Genomic DNA, 12,363 nt, shown 5'->3' with positions numbered 1-12,363 from the left:
TGAATAAGTAATAGGCTATTTTGTACCCAAGTTGTGAGCCTTCCTGAAAAACGGTCGGTTTTTATGGGCGTGTCACACTGAAGACTTGGAAATAAATGCCCACTGCTGTGAGTGGAGAACAGTTTTGCATATTATAATGAGTTTAACTCACCCGTCGGTGTATGTGGGGGGAAACGTCCAATGTTGTCAAATGGCAACCGGATTCGCCCATACATGTTCAACCCAGAGTCCGTCCGTGTGTTGCACAATTCCTGTCAGATCAATATAGACGGCACAGCACCGTTCTTTACTCTTAATCGTCTGCAAATCCAGTCTTGTTTACAAAACAATCCTCAGTGAAATGAAGCGAACAGACGACGATGTTTTACCTCATCAGCTGGAACGTCATTAAAATTAAAGTTTATCCATGAAGTCCTATTGGAATCCTGAGGAAGCTTATGCAGCGACTGTCTTCTTCCACAACCAGGTGCTGCACAATATTTATTGTTCGGTAGCTCGAGCCGGTTTGTCATCACGAGGTAGGCATGTATGTTAGGCTACTTAGCTATGCGTGTAATGCGCGAATCGGTGGGCGGGGCTAAACCGGCCGTGTTGAAGCAGGCGTTGATCTTCTTCTGCGGGGGTGGTGTTTTAACCCCTTCGACGTCATAGTTTCCCACTTTTAAAAACGAGTCGTTTTTATATATATTTTATATTTTTATTTTTATATTTTTATATATATATATATATATAAACGTAAGACAAATGTTGTTTTCTGACTATTGTAATTTCACAGTAGAATGTTACATTTGTTAAGTAACTTATAGGGAAGGGTGATGTGACATAAAACAGTTTATATCGTTGTTATAGGTAATGTGTCTTTAATCCATTAGGGGGGACCGAGTGAAGTGGCAGATATTCAAAGCATTGTGTGTTTGCATGTAAGTTACGGTCAAAAGCTTGATGTCAATAAAGCTCAGACTTTAATAAAGATGTTAATAAAGACTCAGTTGCTTTCTTCGAACATTACTGTAACAGTGGAGGCTCCCGCTCCGCCACCAGAGGGAGCCTTCCCCGGAATATTGATCATTGGCTTTAAACTCAAATTCCCATCATGCCTCATACCTGGGACTGATTGCGCCTCACACCTGCACTGCATTTACACACACCCATAAAAGACACCTTCACACACCACACCAGTGCGAAGTCTTGATTTGCCCCGGTGATCATTTCTGAGCGTTTATTTCCTGATTCTGGTTTTCTGGTTTTGGACTGTTGAACTGTTGAACTACTTCCCGATTGATATCTGCCTGGCCTGAACTTGGACTGTTTCTGATTACGATTATTGCTGCCTGCCTTGATCTCTGCCTGTTTCTGCATTGCTCTGTCTGCCCCGTCTCGACCCTGCCGGTACGACTCTGATTAATAAAAGCTGCAAATGGATTCCTCTGTTCCTTGTGGATCATTACAATTACATTGTTCAGCTAAAGTTAGTTTTGATTGATTCACTTCCATTGTAAACATCATTAGATATTAACGAATAAAAAAGAACAATAAAGGAAACGTATTTTTATATATTTGAGTATTTTCATTGTTCTTTTGTGGTTTATACTTTATAGCTTTATCTTAACGTTTCAATGCAAGTTCATTTCACATGAAGAAATCCTGATGTTGTTCTTTGACCTGTTTCAACACACCTTGATCAGAAGCTCCTCCCTCTTACAACACTGACCAGGAAGACGGTTAGAAGACGGACTTGTTATTTCTCTTTTCTGCCATACTGACTTTGTCTCGACAAAAGCAATAAAGAATCAGCGATCAGTGGAGTACGAAGAGAAAAACTTTACAGAAGAATTTGAGAAGTTTCTTCCTGAACAAGTTTGATTCTGATCTTTGTGATTCTCATGGTGATTCATTTTTAAAACCGTCGTTCAGAAAGTGAAAGTAAAGTTTAGATTGCTGGAGCTCAAACAGTGAGAATGGCTTCAGCAGCTGAAGATGATTATATTTGTCCTGTGTGCTGTGATATCTTCAAGACTCCTGTTCTTTTATCCTGTAGTCACAGTTTCTGTAAAGAGTGTCTTCAACAGTACTGGAGAACCAAGACATCTCAGGAGTGTCCTGTCTGCAGGAGAACCTCAACATCTGATCCTCCAGCTAATCTTGCATTAAGAAACTTGTGTGAGTCGTTCCTGAAGGAGAGAAATGAGAGGCGTTCATCAGGGTCTGAGGAGATCTGCAGTTTACACAGAGAGAAACTCAAGCTCTTCTGTCTGGAGGATAAACAGCCTGTGTGTATCGTCTGCAGAGATTCAAAACAACATGACAATCATAAATTCAGACCCATCAGTGAAGTCGTTTCATCATATAAGGTAAGACAAATGTTTCTTGATTCATATGTAAAGGATGAGTCATAAACGCAGATCTTTCCGGTTATTAATGTAACCTCTGTCCTGAAGAGCAAAGATCTGGGTAACACTTTAGAATACGGTTCCTTCGTTAATGAATAACTACACAAGAACTAATGAGTAACACAATCTAGTAACTATTATTAACTAACAAGAAACTCTGATTAACAAACTAGTAAGTAATAGCGCACAGACGAAAGTGGTAGTTCACTGTTAACTAATCAATAACTACTATTTTTTTAATACTTCCCAGAGAACTACTGAAAAAGTTTATTAACAATCTAGTAACTACTAATAACTAAAAGAAACTTGTATTAATGAATTATTAAGTAATAGCTCACAGATAAAAGTGTTACTAGATACTTACAGAAGGTAAGTAATTTATCCATGTCATTCCCTGTATGTTTCATCTGGCAATATTAAGAAAGCCAACTCAATTATTTTCCAATTCCTGTGGAAAAATAAAACTCACTATAAGAAATCACAGCTTGTTAAAGAGTATGACATGGGTGGGATTAAAGCTTTGGATTTTGAAGCAATGTTTGGGACCTTCAAGATTAACTGGTTAAAAACATTTCTGTCGCAACCAGATTCTATGTGGTTTCACATACCCAGACATCTATTTAAAAAAGTAGGAGGGCTTGATTTTCTTTTGCAATGTGATTTTGAGGTGACCAAAATTCCTGTTAAATTATCAAACTTCCACAAACAAATTCTCCAATATTGGAAAATGATTTTCGCCCATAACTTTTCTGCGCATGGATCCACCTTATGGAACAATAGGGTCATTATTATCAATAGGACATCATTGTTCTGGTATGATTGGTATGAAAAGGGCATTGTGTTTGTGAATGATGTTATAGATGACAATGGTAATTTTTTGGAATATAAGTCTTTCTTAGACAAATATAATTTAAACTGTACAAATAGAGACTACAATAAGATCTGTAAAGCAATACCGGTACCTTTATTACAGTCAATTCAAAGCACACTGTTATATACCAATATAAGACCCTTACCAACTTTACCAAAATTAGTTATTAATGATTGTACTCTAGTTGACAGTAAATGCAATAATAAATATATTAATGATGCTTTGGAATCGAAATTGTTTTTTGATTATAACAGAGGATTGTGTGTACAGGTTCTGAATATGTGTGCATTGTCCATTAAAAAAATCGGTAACACTTTACAATACGGGTGCACTAATGTGCATTAATTCATCCTTAACTAATGCACAGGTAATCATGAGTTAATGTATAACTAATGAAGAACTAAACCATTAATTGATTATTACTGCATTAGAAACTAATAAAGAGTCAATATGATTAATAGATTAAGTAATACATGAATTGCTATTAATTCAATGTGTCATTGTGTATTAATTCCTTATCAACATATTTTCTTAACTAATAGTGTAAATTAATGTGTTAATTACCACAATTAGTCAAAGCTATGCACTTCAACTTCCAGTTGTCTGCTTTAATTAATCATTAGCTAATGATTTGCAAAGGTATCATTATGTTATGACTTTACTTGTTGGGGCACATCATTATTAACTAGTCATTTAGTAATTGTAGTAATTTGCACATGAATTTGCACTAACAATGAAGTAATTAATCATGTATTAATGCATATTAGTGTACCTGTCATATTACCTGGAAGTTGAAATACAAGGCTTTGGCTCATTCTGGTAATTAACATATTAATTAACGCTATTAGTTAAAAAATGAGTTATTATGGAATTAATCCACAATTACATATTTAATTAATAACAATTCATGTATGAACTAATACATTAACCTTACAGACTCTTAATTAGTTCCTAATGTGGTAATCATTAATGAATAGCTTAGATAATCATTAGTTACATATTAATTCAGTATTATCTGTGCATTAGTTAAGCATGAATTAATGCTTATTAGTGCACACTTATTGTAAAGTGTTACCAAAAAAATCACATTTTAAATTCATTAAATGGCCCGTGTCCCCAAAAGTCAAAGAGACTCACTTTAAAATAATTTATGAGATATACCCTGTCGCTGACTTTCCTAAAAGAAGATTTAAATTTGAAGTAGATCCTTGTGCTTTTTGTGAGTTGGCTGATGAGACTCTGGAACACATGTTTTTTTGGGGTTTTTTTTGCCCCGTGTCTAATAGTTTCTGGTCTGAGCTACACAATTGGCTGTCACTCAAGATTGATAATATCCCTACTCTCATCTTGCCACACATCCTCTTTTATATGGATCATATAGATTCATCAGTATCAGATTTAGTGAATATGATCATTCTTATGGGTAAATATCATATTCATTGCATGGAGATGTTCTAAGCCTTCCTTTTTTTTTTGGTTTATAAACGATTTTAAATTGTTTGTTACCTCACTGAAAAATGTAAAATCTACTAAAATCGCAAGGAAAATGTATAGTGATATATCCAGGAAATTACTGTTTTGATTAATCTCCCTTGTGTGTGCCGCTCCAAATGTAATTTTCTATTTTGCCTTTGACTTGTGTGTTTTGTAGTAGCCCCTTCTTTGTTATTTTATTTTTTTTTTCTCTATTGTTGTTTTCTGCTTGGTTAATACTTTTGTACATTCTATCCCCTGCGAGAGATTTGTATGTTACTTCTTGTCAATTAAAAATAAATAAATAAATAAAAAAAGGAGCATTGCATCAGTAACTGACGCTTCTGAGGAAGACTTAGTTTTTCCCTGAATACTGAAGCCTGATTGGTTCACGTCAAAATCCTTTTCAGTCCACCAGAACGGACGGGACCGGCTGCCTATTTCGGGGGAAGAGGGCCGTATCCACACATTTCATAAAAGTGCTTGACTTAGTGGCACGCAGGGCGAGGTCGGTCGCGATGCACAGCTCTCTGAAGGCCGCGGGTCAATACCAGTTTCATCCACAGTGCAGAGAAGCTTGACCTGGTAGACTTGAAGAAACGCCATTGTAATCATTTAATAGATTTGAGGAATTAGTAACTACGGGGGCAAATACGTTTTCACGCTGGCCATGGTGGTTTAGGATAACCTTTTTGTTTCAATAAATAACATTTTTATTTACAAACTGCACTTTGTGTTTACTCGGGTTGTAATTTCTGAATCAATTTAGTATGAGATGTACACAAAAACAGAAGAAATCAGGATGGGGGCAAATACTTTTTCACTGCATTATATGATCATATCACTGTATTGTCTTCTCTTCAGTGTAATCTGGTGTTTTATGTATTTTTGTTCAATTCTAGGAGGAGCTCAATACAGCACTGAAGTCCTTACAGGAGAAACTTAAACGCAATACAACAATGAAAGCAAAATTTGAGAAAACAGTTCAACACATTAAGGTGAGGAAACAGAAACGAGAGTCATTTTCATTCCAGCTGTTGGACACTATATACAATTATGATTTGATATAATGGATTCCAGTTTATTATTTCTGTAAATGACTAGCAGCAATCTGCTTCTGGATCAGTTTTATGTCGGGTATGGGAGTTTATCCTGGATATTAATGATGTAAAGTGTGGATTGAGATGATTGAAGTGAATGTGATGTGATTTCAGGCTCAAGCTGAGCACACAGAGCGTCAGATTAAACAGCAGTTTGAGAAGCTTCATCAGTTTCTCAGAGATGAAGAAGAAGCTACAGTCACTGCACTGAGGGAGGAAGAGGAGCAGAAGAAGCAGATGATGAAGGAGAAGCTGGAGGAGATGAACACACACATCTCAGCTCTTTCACACACACTCAAAGACATGGAGGAGATGATGAAAGCCAGTGACGTCTGCTTTCTGAAGGTCTGATTTCAGATCATTGGTTGATCATTGGTTGATTGATTGAGTTCTTGATGATAATGGTGTGTTTGTTCTGCAGGAGTTTCCAGTCTCAATGGAAAGGTGAGTGATCTGCTCCTGTCTCTGGTCTCTCTGGTTCTGATCCAAAGCCACTGCAGTTCTGACTCCTGAATGTTCTTCCAGAGTCCAGAGCTCACGGCCGGATCCACAGATGGCTTCTGGAGCTTTGATTCATGTGCCACGATACTTGGGCAACCTGCCGTTCAGAGTCTGGAAGAAGATGCAGGACATCGTCCAAAACAGTGAGTCTGAACATCTGAGCCGGACATGATGGATTAAAGAGATAGATAGATAGATATAGATAGATAGATAGATAGATAGATAGATAGATAGATAGATAGATAGATAGATAGTTAGTTAGTTAGTTAGTTAGTTAGTTAGATAGATAGATAGATAGATAGATAGATAGATAGATAGATAGATAGATAGATAGATAGATAGATAGATAGATAGATATACACATAGATAGATATACACAGATAGATAGATAGATAGATAGATAGATAGATAGATAGATAGATAACATAGTGCAACATTAACATTATATAGATAGATAACACGATTAACATATTGTTAACATAGTGCTAACATGATTATCATGCTGCTACTGTGTTTTAGCAAGCATTGTTGACATGTTTCAAAACTTAGCTAATTGCTATTCTGCTAGCATTTGTAGCATGATGGAAGTCCTGTTTTCTAGCATTAGTCAATGGAGCCGACCGCCATCAGTCTACGATGTTCTGATGCAGAGATATAGATCTTGCTGAACAGTTGCTAGGGTGCTCTGTTTAGTTGCTAGGGAGTGGTTTGGCAGCTGCCAGTGATGTTACTTCAAAGGCTGTTTGCCAGTATGAATTATATAAACCAACTTCAACTCCTCTATGATATTCAGATTAGAAGATATCCCTCTTTAGATTTGGGTTGTTAGGGTGCTCGACAGTGGTTGCTAGGGCATGGCTAGGAAGTGTTCAAGGTGATTTATGGTTGGCTGAGCCCACCCTCATGTTTCTATGACACTTATATCCAAAGATATTCCTTATGATCTCTTTGAATGGAAGTCTATGATATTAGTTGCTAGGGTGCTCTAAATGAGTAAAATGAGCCCGCCCCCTTGTCTCTATTGCACTGTGATCCAGAGCCATGTTCAACACAAAATCTCTATGCAATTTGCAACAAATGGTAACTCATCCCGGAGTTTTGTTTGTAAAAATAATAATAAGTATTCGTTCGCCACAAGAGCCCCCCGTCCCCCATAAAATATGTAGAGTAAAAAATTACTCACATAAAATATGTCTTAGTCGGTTATGTCTTAAACAGAGTTGTCATATCCAGTCTCTTTGGTAGAGAGAGAGAGAGAGAGAGAGAGAGAGAGAGAGAGAGAGAGAGATGAGGAAAAGAAAAAAGCATGCAAATGGCAATTATCACGGACGGAAAAGTTATCTAGCTCATTTTTTTATTGTGCGATTAATTGATTTATTGACTATCGTGACAGGCCTGATCCAGATTAATGACAGCTAGCCGTGAGCCGTGGCTAAACTACCAGCTGTTAGCCACTTAGCTAGCTAACAACGCTAGTCTGAGCAAACTACCACCAAAATCATACATATGATTTTTTTTTTTAATACCTACATTTCCCATGATTAACTATAAATCCTTGGTGGCCAGGTGCCGCACTTTTACGTCTTTTACCCATCCAGACACAGCGTATTGATATACATCGGTCCTTCAAGCGATCCCCACTGTAGCCTATGGACAGGGGTTATGCACAAGAGAAATATATATATATCATGGAGGCAATTTGGGGCGAGTCTGGGGCAGATAATAATGGACAAGACAAAACTAGGGGGTAACAAAGAAGGATCGGAGCCTAAAATTAAAATTTTTCTCCAGGTATCTCTCTCTCTCTCTCTCTCTCATTGAAATGGGCAGTTTGGGCGGCCAAACCGGGCGTAAATATGGCGGCGTTCTGTTTGGAGTGACGTAGGTGCATCTATCAATAACGAATAACAATAGATGCTTTGCCTTCACTAATAATAAATAATTTCTGTTGTGTTTGACTTATGTTGGCTTCAGAAATTATTTATTACTCAGAATAAACTACTTTAAAACAAAACACAGACTATAAGAGGCAATAAATGAAGATGATCAGAAGCTGCTGAAGATCAGACACACACTTCCAGTTCTTCATCCACAGCATTAATATCAACAGATCTCATTGATTTATTGTTATTGAACTTTCCCAAAGTATCAGTTTCTCTTGATGGACACAAATGTCTGAATCTCATATTTAATGTGTGTAGTTGATGCCGTTAAACGCTGATGATAAAACGAGTGTGAAACTAATAACAGCACTGCAGTGTTGGGGAGTAGTTAACTACAAGTAGCGACACTACTAACGTAACTACATTTTTCAGTAGCTTGGCTGTTGTAGCTCAGTTGCTTTTTAAACAGTATAGCTTTTCCAGTAGCTAACTACTTTTTGCAGCAAGTAGCGGTGTAGCGCGACCAAAAGCTACATTGCGTTTGTCGAGCCTGCGCGAATCAGCCCGATGCTATATTCTTCTTCTTGTTAGATTGCAAACTCATATTTCTTTTGCCATTACCGCCACCTGTTGTTTAATCACGCATCTTGCGGCTAACGGTTCACTGACGTACAGAAGTGTGTTGACACACACATGATGATGGAGCAAGACGTGACGTGACGGCAGATTTGGAGGATGGAGAAACAACTAAAGTTAATTATCCATGGCATTATTTGTCCAAGTTTTATGAGAAAATGTTCTACATGCAATTTACGTTGGATGTATATTTTGTTCTTGCAATGTTGTAGGCTATTTGTTGCAATTTTGCACTTTTGACAAACATTCTGAGATATTTGGGTGTTGTGTGTAATAAAACAATACTTTTTGAGATCATAATTTTATTGCATTGTTTTAAACACTAAATGTAAAACATTTAGTGTTTAACTACTTTAACTTACGAGTAGCTTGTAGCTTGTCAAACTACAGTTTCAGAGTAGCTTCCCCAACACTGCAGCACTGACAGTGATCAGAGGAAAATGAGTTTGATCAACAGGACGAGTGTCATAATTCAGAATAATCTGTGTTGGGTTCACTGTTGATCATTATATGAAGATCAGAATAAAAGCATGTGTTGATTGTGTCTCATCAGCTCCTGTGATTCTGGATCCAAACACTGCGTATCCATATCTCCTCCTGTCTGATGATCTGACCGGTGTGAGATACGGCGAGGACTATCAAACTCTTCCTGATAATCCAGAGAGAATTGACCAGTATGAGTGTGTTCTGGGTTCAGAGGGATTTAACTCAGGAACACACTGCTGGGATGTGGACGTTACAGAGGGTATACGTTGGGCTCTTGGAGTAACTACAGCATCAAAACAGAGGAAGAAACTCTGTTTCTTCGACACTTATGATGTCTGGAGTGTGCGGTATGATCCGGACGGAATCTTCAGTTCTCTGTTTCGTCGTTCTAGTTTTCATTTTAAACAGAAGCTTGATCGTGTGAGAGTGAATCTTGACTATAATGGAGGAACGGTGTCGTTCTCTGATCCTGTAACTAACACACATCTACACACACTCACAGCCACCTTCACTCACACACTCTTTCCATTCTTCCAGTGTTTTTTAGGCTCTCTGAGGATCTTAGCGGTCAATAGTCAGTAAACGTCTCTCCTGTAGATCTGGATCTTCCTGCTTTCATCATGTTTCCAATATTTACTCCATCTCACATGAGTAAGAGTGCTGTTGATCTGAGTGTCAGTACGGTGGCTGTGATTGGGCCGTGATGATCACATGACTGATATCCGCACTACAGCAACACTCAGATCAATAAACATCAAGTTTTCATTTATATTCCACTTCACACAATTAGACCCATTAGAGACCGTTTTAGCATTCATGTTTTCAGGAGAACTGACATTTACCACATTATTTCACTCAATCTGTGTTTATATATTGAAAACATTTTGCATCATAATTATATATGATTATATAATTTTTTTCTTGTATTACATCAAATAACTGAAGCAGTAAATTCTATATTTTCAGTGTTTGTTCAACATGAGACTAAATGAATAATTATTTAAGTTATAGAGGTGAAATGATAAATTTTTTATTGAAATAAAAGGATGTAAAAAGTTCTTGCTGATCCACAAAGATGTTTCAAATAGAAATAGTTTTCTACTTTTAAATATAGAAATACTTGATTCAGATGTTTATAAATCTGAATCTCACAACAAAAGATCATTTTCTCTGTGACTCACTGAAAACAATTTATACAAAACAACTAATAGTGAATATCTCTTGAACTATGTGTTTTAAATAAATAAATGATATCTATGTGATTATGTGATTTAATGTTCAGAGTGAAAGATGAAATGTTTGGGATGATAATTAGGGTTTAAGTCATAGAAACAAAACTTGTTCAAAATGAGTGGGAACACAACACAAAATGTTTATTTGTATTTCCCCAGTGAAATAGTTATGAATAAATCCAAAATAATCTAATAAAAAGAAATGTGTGTGTGTGTGGGTGTGTGGGTGTGTGGGTGTGCGTGTGCGTGCGTGCGTGCGTGCGTGTGTGTGTGTGTGTGTGTGTGTGTGTGTGTGTGTGTGTGTAGCCTATATAAAAAAACATTTGACTTGCTGATTTTCGAGGCGTTATTTTCCTCATCCATTTTGAAACAAAACTTTATTACAAATGATTAAATTGTAGGCTAAACCTAAAATTATTTTTATTATCAAGTGTTATTTAGACTATTAAAAACAGACAAAATTACAAAAATGTGTTTGAGAGCTAACATATGAAAAAAGATTGTGTGTCGACATTTGCAGAACATTATCGATAAATGTTATTTCCATGTCGGTAAACATTTTTAAGTACTAAACATTTTTTTGCAAACAATCCTGACTGGAAACCTAAACCAAATAATAATGAAAATGCACTTTGTTTTTCCAAGGAATATCTGTATCAAAATATTCTTGTTTCTGATTTTTCCAGTGCTCAAAGAGACCTTCTTTCTTTTTCTGATTTACTGAAAAGTGCTGCAATTTCAGTCAGAGATTTTAATAAGGTGACTAAAAGTATTCCTGTCAGTTTATGAACCTTGATTAAAGCACATGTAAGATACGACTGTTTAAACAATTATATTCCTTCACTTGTGGTGTTAATGTATTAGATAAAAACTACAACAACTTCTTTATTAGAAATGCTTTTTCTATCTTCAACTCCAATAACTCTCCCTAAAGCACGATCTAAACGAGTATATCTGTTTTCCAAACTCTGATTTTAATAACTATGGACTTTACCCTCACAATCTTTTTAACCCTAATAAAATTACATAACTCCATTTCAAAATCGTTCATAGATATTACCATTGTAATTTATTTTTGAGCAGGTTTTCTGAGAATGTATCTTCTTTATGTTCATTTTGCGATATTGAAGAAGAATCAGTTCTCTATTTTTGTGTGATCAGTGCCGTTCTCTAAATCTCTCTGGTCTGAAGTTTTAGTTTTCTGCTGTTGTTACAAATGACAGATTATATAATTTTTTTCGTCCGATTTTCATTGTGAGGATGTTAATTTTGATTATACTGTATTACTTTGTCTTCTGGCTAAGTTTCATCTTCACAAAGCCAGAACCATTCGATGTAATCCTGATTTTAGGATATTCTCCTCTGTTAAAGTCTCTTTTTACTTCCCTTAAGAAAATATCAAAACCACTGAACTCAACGGCTTCTAAAACATAATATCCTTGAGTCTGTTTTAAGAAACGTTTAATTTTTCACATTTACAAAATGTTATATTGTATTGATTTGTGTGGCCTAATGTATTCTTCTTTATTCTCTCCCAATCTGTTTTTCTTCTCACTGTTATTGTCTGTAACCTTTAATTTGCAATAATAAAAAAGTCCACTTTTATTACATTTGGAATAATAAGGACATTCTCTACAAAAACAAATCTTTATTTTTTGAAAACTGGTACAGGAATAATATTGTACTTGTTGGCCAACTCTATGACACAAATGGCAGACTGTACAGTTATTCAGAGATCTTGCAGAAATGTCAAATTCCTGTTTCGGTTAAGGAGTATGCAATTGTCTTTGA

General features: G+C 36.2%; 1 protein-coding gene across 1 annotated transcript; it reads left to right on the top strand.

Annotated features, from left to right (window-relative positions):
* Positions 1 to 1,563: 1,563 nt before the first annotated feature.
* Positions 1,564 to 10,722, top strand: LOC120481272 (zinc-binding protein A33). The gene is made up of 6 exons (XM_089119233.1): positions 1,564 to 2,351; positions 5,637 to 5,732; positions 5,949 to 6,179; positions 6,256 to 6,278; positions 6,360 to 6,478; positions 9,408 to 10,722. Exons 1-6 carry the CDS (start codon positions 1,959 to 1,961, stop codon positions 9,920 to 9,922), a joined length of 1,377 nt encoding a protein of 458 aa, XP_088975359.1. The 5' UTR covers positions 1,564 to 1,958; the 3' UTR covers positions 9,923 to 10,722.
* The last annotated feature ends 1,641 nt before the right edge of the window (positions 10,723 to 12,363 follow it).

This window comes from Pimephales promelas, chromosome 14, assembly GCF_988280905.1.
Source record: "Pimephales promelas chromosome 14, fPimPro1.hap1.1, whole genome shotgun sequence".
In the NCBI taxonomy this organism is placed as follows: Eukaryota; Metazoa; Chordata; class Actinopteri; order Cypriniformes; family Leuciscidae; genus Pimephales; species Pimephales promelas.
The sequence above is the reverse complement of the archived record's forward strand: the minus strand, read 5'-3'. Positions and strand labels throughout refer to the sequence as shown.

Coding starts and splice junctions, on each gene's coding strand:
- LOC120481272 (XM_089119233.1), top strand. CDS start 1,959: ATGGCTTCAGCAGCTGAAGATGATTATATTTGTCCTGTGTGCTGTGAT. Junction 6,279..6,359: donor TTTCCAGTCTCAATGGAAAG/GTGAGTGATCTG, acceptor ATGTTCTTCCAG/AGTCCAGAGCTCACGGCCGG. Junction 6,479..9,407: donor GCAGGACATCGTCCAAAACA/GTGAGTCTGAAC, acceptor GTGTCTCATCAG/CTCCTGTGATTCTGGATCCA.